Source organism: Halyomorpha halys, unplaced genomic scaffold (assembly GCF_000696795.3).
Source record: "Halyomorpha halys isolate HHAL.00 unplaced genomic scaffold, Hhal_1.1 Scaffold772.1, whole genome shotgun sequence".
Taxonomy (NCBI): Eukaryota; Metazoa; Arthropoda; class Insecta; order Hemiptera; family Pentatomidae; genus Halyomorpha; species Halyomorpha halys.
The window spans coordinates 24089-30474 of record NW_027112238.1 but is presented as its reverse complement, the minus strand read 5'-3'; the positions used below and the strand labels follow the sequence as shown (position 1 = coordinate 30474).

Genomic DNA, 6386 nt, shown 5'->3' with positions numbered 1-6386 from the left:
TTAAAAATTCATATAATGAACCACCATACTGGTGATAAGCCTCATAAATGTTCCCATTGTAATTTTAGTGCAGTTCAAAATAGTACTTTAAAAAGACATATAATGGCTCACCATACTGGTGATAAGCCTTATAAATGTCCTAATTGCGAATACAGTACAGTTCGAAAGGATAGTTTAAAAACTCATACAATAGTCCACCATACAGGTGATAACCCTCATAAATGTCCCCATTGTGAGTATAGTGCAGTTGTAAATCGTAATTTAAAAGCACATATTATGGCTCAACATACAGGTGATAAGCCTCATAATTGTCCCTATTGTGACTACCGTACAGTTCGAAAGGATAGTTTAAAAATTCATATTATGAACCACCATACTGGTGATAGGCCTCGTAAATGTCCGGATTGTAATTTCAGTGCAGTTTTAAATAGTACTTTAAAAAGACATATAATGGCTCACCATACTAGTGATAAGCCTTATAAATGCCCTAATTGTGAATACAATACAGTTCGAAAGGATAGTTTGAAAATTCATATAATGAACCGCCATGCTGGTGATAAGCCTCATAAATGTCCCCATTGTAATTTCAGTGCAGTTCAAAATAGTACTTTAAAAAAACATATAATGGCTCACCATACTGGTGATAAGCCTTATAAATGTCCTAATTGCGAATACAGTACAGTTCGAAAGGATAGTTTAAAAACTCATATAACAGCCCACCATACAGGTGATAATCCTCATAAATGTCCCCATTGTGATTTCAGTGCCGTTCTAAATAGTTCTTTAAGAACACATATAATGGCTCACCATACAGGTGATAAGCCTCATAAATGTCCCTATTGTGATTTCAGTGCAGTTCAAAATAGTACTTTAAAAACACATATAATGGTCCACCATACAGCTGATACGTCTCATAAATAACCTACAGATCAAAAGCTTCTAGTCATTTACATCATACATTAATACAGTACATATTAGTTACTGTATATTTCCTAAGCAAATACCAGTTACTGGCTTTTTATCCTCAGAATAAATCAAAACCTTTGCAGTAAATGTAGTATGCAATTTCAGTGTCATCTAGAAGTAAATGGTTCATGTAGCAATCAAGTTTAAATAGTTGAAATTGTTGTTTGTTTTTATATAGTGGCAAATAGCATTGTTGCTATTAGTGTGTGCTATTATTTATTGTGTAAATTAAAAAGTTAAAAGCTATTTGTACTTAACAAACAAATGAAATATGAATTAAACGATTGAATGGGCAAGAAACAAAAAAAAAAAAATGAAACTATATGAACGTAAATAAATAAAAGTACTATTATTTTAATAAAGATAATAAAATTATTAGGGACGAAAATTATTTATTTAATTAGGTACTGACTTTATGTGGGTGTAAGTTAGGTTTTTTAATGTTATTGCAAAGAAATTTAAAAGCTTTGTTTTAATTTTATGTTCAATAAAAAATTATTTTAATTTGTAATGTTTTTCCTCCCAAACACTTGCTGCATTTTAAGAATAATAGTCTGCTTCAATTATTGATGTTTATGAAGAGTGCATTTACTATAGGAAGTCTGGTATAATGTGTTTTAAAAATTTTACTCAATAAAAAAACAGAAGTTCTCACCATTCAGATGATTGACCTCAAAATGTTCCCTAGCTGGTCTGTTTTAGTACTCTGTTTGCCTTAACTTAGCTGTGTTCATTGTTTTTTATAGATGTGTACATTTGAGAAATTCCTTAATTGATACACTTCATTAAACTATATAGTGTAAACTGTAAATTGTTGTTGAATTATTCTATTGATTTGTGTCATATTGTATTTTGAAATGATACTTCTTTACCGACATTCTACAACAAAAAAAATTATACAGGAGTAATAGATAGTATAGGAGAGTATAAGATTATAGTAGTGCAATAAGCGTGGCAGTAATGGTCCAATTAATTGAGTCCTATGAAGCTTCTACCCTCCTATTACAATATAAAAATTTTCCTGCTAGAATTTACTTAGTTTGTTATATTGTTATTATTATTATGGAACTAATATTTTATTTCTACTTTAAGCTATAAGAGGGAATGGATATAGCCTCTCTTTGTAGTGAACTATAATACATATCTCGACATGTAACGAGTTTTTGAATATAAATATTTTGAAAACTCAAAATCGGAGTTGATCACTATAGGTGAGAGAAATGTTCATTATTTCATGCTCTTAGTAATGAGCTATAATTCTAAGTTGTATCTTGATGCTATACTGAGTTAAAGAAGCAAAAAGTGAAAAATATAGCGCCAAACAACACATTGTCTTGAGCAAATTTAGTAATGTAAACTTAATTTAAACAATTAATAGATTTTCTGCAAGATAAATAAATTACTTTTAAAAGTAATAAACTCAGCATTTGAAAGTACTACGAGACTGAAGGGATACAACAATTGACAATGTATTTGTAAGACATATTGAAATCATATTTTTACATTTCTTATTTTTGCTATCACAAGCCGATCATATTAATATTTACTAATAGTACGAATGATAATGTAAACTATAATTTCACAAATGAATAATATAATTTAATAAAACATTATTTAATAAGAAAGTAAAAATTTTAATTTCATAAAAAACTTTTTTGTGTGTTTTGTTATTCTTAACATGGCTTTTACTGGTTCAGAAGAAATCCTTTATAAAAAATGAAATTAGGTATTGCTGATTAAGAAGTATATATTGGAACTATAATTCCAGTGAAAGGTATAGATGTAGAAACTAAGAAGGTAAAATGTTCCTTGAAGATGTTAAGTTAAAATTACCCAATGAAATTCACAGTATTTAGAATACTATTGATGTTGCGGCCAACATATGTTTAAAATTGCTTCCATTTTATAAATATAAATAAATTTATCTGTCGTAACCCTTGATATTACTTAATATTTGCTACAGAGGTATTAATAATACCAGTTTTAGGTAAATATAACAGGTCAGTGGCCCTTATCTCTCCCTAGTCAGTAGTTGCTAGAAGCCTAGCCAACTCTGATACTCGCTACAAGCCATGGCGGACGACTCTTTTCCTTCAAGAGGACATTTCTTGGCAGACGGCTCTTCTCCAAGAGGACATTTTTCCAAAAGGGGCCCTATCACTTAGGGTGACATATAGACTATTATATTCATAAATTCGCACCGACAATAAACAATATTTCCTTTTGTTTTTTTTTAATTTTTGAAAATAATTTTAATTTGTATTTTTAGAAGTTCATTTTATTTATTTTGTCCAGTTTATATGGTTCAATATTTTGTATTACAGTTTTTTATGTTCTTTATTTCAAATACAGCAATAACAAAATTCGACTATATAATTCTTTTCTTCACCTTACATGGTTAGGCTAGTAAAGGTTCCTTTTGAACCCCTACTTATGTTAACAATTGATTTATTTTATTTATTTACATATTACAAACTCCTGCAAGGTTAGGTAATAAACAATTGTAATTAAGGTTTTAGGGAACAGTGAATATACATGCTCATTTATTTAAATAAATAATTTAAATTTTTATCCATTATAAATTAAAAAAATTAGAAGGAAAAAAACTTTCTCTTCACTTTAGCCGAAAAAGAAATACGCCTTTCCCTCCCATACTACATCTAAGAAATTTACCAATTCCTCACAAATTTCCTGATCATAAAACTGCCACCTCCAATGTGCAAATATTGCCAGTCCATTCTTACAATTAGAGACATTTTTGAAGAGTGTACTCACTATTTGCCAACAATAAACAGGATAGGACTGACCCCAAATTTATACGAAGCTCTCGCAGATGAGGAAGCTAAAATTACACAAGTATTTGAATTTTTAAAAGCAAATCGCCTTCTTTATAAATTATAACTCCTCTTCGATTTTTATGTATTTTATTCTATTTTTTAAAAATTATTTTTATATTTTTTATTTATTTTATTTTATTTTTTTACTTCTATCATGCCATAGGCGTTGATGACCAGAGGCTTTTACGCCTTTAAGCAACAATCAACAACAACAACAACAACTTTCTTTTCAGAGATCACAGATCATCACTTATCCCCAACCTCTGCTTGAGACAATTTCGGTTGATAGCCGATTCTGATTTCTAAATGGTTGTTGTTTTTATGTCACCTTTGATATGATCTCTCTCCTCATGCTTAGGATGGGATAAGCTGCGGCTGCTACCCACCCTCCGGGCTTACATTCCTCCTCTACCTCGGTCGGAATAGTACCCTTGAGGACGAAGGCACCTTCCTGCATGACTCTGGAGATTAGCTACCTTCCAGGTCCGCATTCCTCCCCCGTGTTTATCGTACCCGGTAGGACGAGGTTACCATCTTCCAAGATATAGCGGTTGTCACCCGTTAGTCTCATCCTATCTAGTCATCTTCCTTGTCAACCACCTTACCTTTATTAACTGAACACGCATTTTCGAGGCTTTCTGGACCAACAGAATAACCCACATCGATATTTATACCAATCGATTTATTTTGCTTTAAATGAGTTTGTGTATTGAAAAATTTACAAAAAGCAGGAGTCGTTTCCAGTACAGTAGACAAAAAAAATTTTGTTTAGGAAAAATCGAGTCAGATACAATACCGTCTTTTTAAAACCTTAAATCAGAATTTTCACATGAAACATGAGCAATTTTTTGGAGGATTTTTAAAAAGCAGTCTTGAGATGAAGAAATAAATTTACATATAAGAAAATGGTCAGTGTTGCGGTCAAAAAGGAACAAATAGTTTATAACTATTTAATGTCGGACGTTTCGCCCCACTTTGCAGGACTGTTCAAAGCGATAGGTTAAACAAGAACAAATAAATAAATTTATAGTTCCTTACATTGTTATACTGTTGTTATTCTATACTATATAGAAACCTGAATTTTCTCTGTTCCGACCCGTATCAATGTCTTTTATATTTTATGCCTACGAAGGTCCAATTAACACCATTTCGTGCAGTTTAGAGGGTCCTAAGCCGCTCTAATGTTTCTTGTTTATTAATGGCATCGCCTTGATTTTTTATATAAAGTATAAATAACTCCTTAATTTGTCATTCATGCTAATATTGAATCATATTATTGTCTCTCAAAAAAAAAAATTCTTATAATATTAACTATTATGCATTAACCCTACATCGAGCGCGGCTGATCTGACAGGCACAGGATTCGGTTTTTTTGCTGTCACTTCCAAAAAAGGCGCCGAGTGTGACCCCTACCTCCCAGTAGTTTCCTAACTTTGTGGGGTGGTTCCAGCCCGCCCAGTCAGTTCATCTCCTGTCGTCAAGAAAGTGCGTCACACGTGTTTTGATCTGACAGGCTCACCGCGCCCGATTACGTCACAAACCTAAGGTCAATATTTTTCACTTTGGATAGTAAATTCAAGCACTTCACTGTTCTTCGATACTTGTGTTAGAATAATTTTGGTCAGGTACCATTACCGTTTATGAATGGGGACCGTGTGCCTGTCAGGCTCACCGCGCCTTTCTAGTGTGTCTTTCAGGTTCATCGCCCCTCTTTCCTAGATTTTTTTAAGAATTCTTCAATCATTATTTTAGTATTTCTTTGATTTTAAGGAGACCACAATACTCCGGCCTTTTTGGTTTCAATGACGATAAAGTGTTGGCTACCTACGTCATATGAAAGAATAAGTGTGTACTCCTGGTTTGTTCTGTGCTCAGAACCAACGCCATTGATAAAAGCGCTGGAGAAAAAAAAACCTGAGGTCATAACGTATTATAATGCTCACAAAAATTGGAGGTGACACTGCTAACCAAATGTGTGCCACATGCAATGTGTAGCGAAATACACATCGATCGCCAATGACACTATGTTGAACTTGGGAAGGATGAATACCTTGGTTATTCACCTCGGGAATCAATTGGAATGAATTCGAAGAAGAGTTTTTCCCAAAGAATTGTCACATGAACTGTGAATCGGACAACTTTAGCGAAGAAGCCAGCTGAAATCCGGCCTTCACAACTCCTCGAAAATTCGTCTCAAGATCCCTCCCGCCTGATGAACGTCGAAAATCAACCCCTCCCCACCTCCAAAAGCGGTCCACATGTTGTGATTGTGTGGTGTAAACACCGAACTACTCCTGTGTGAAATGCAACCAAGGAATTTGCCCCTCATGCGAAACCACTCTATGCAACATGCTTTTCAGCCTGTTCTTGCGGTTCCTTATCGGCTTTGATGGACGATGACTTCGACTTATTTCTGTCCCCACACATTTCAACTTCATGTCTGACTCCTTTTTAAATTTTGTTTCTTTACCATTCGACGTAAACCCATGACTTTTACGTTCAATTCCCCTTCAATATCCTTTAATAATACCCCACTTATTCCTGTCGAACAGATCCGTTACTTAGGACTACATCTCGACAAAC

The 6386-nt window shown here is 33.3% G+C and overlaps 1 protein-coding gene across 1 annotated transcript; it reads left to right on the top strand.

Moving 5' to 3' along the window:
- Nucleotides 1–6: 6 nt before the first annotated feature.
- On the top strand, nucleotides 7–1392 carry LOC106686071 (zinc finger protein 726; the record flags this gene model as incomplete). Its single annotated transcript, XM_067050199.1, has 1 exon — nucleotides 7–1392. A coding segment is annotated over one exon (915 nt), but the record flags the coding sequence as incomplete, so codon positions are not given.
- Nucleotides 1393–6386: the final 4994 nt, after the last annotated feature.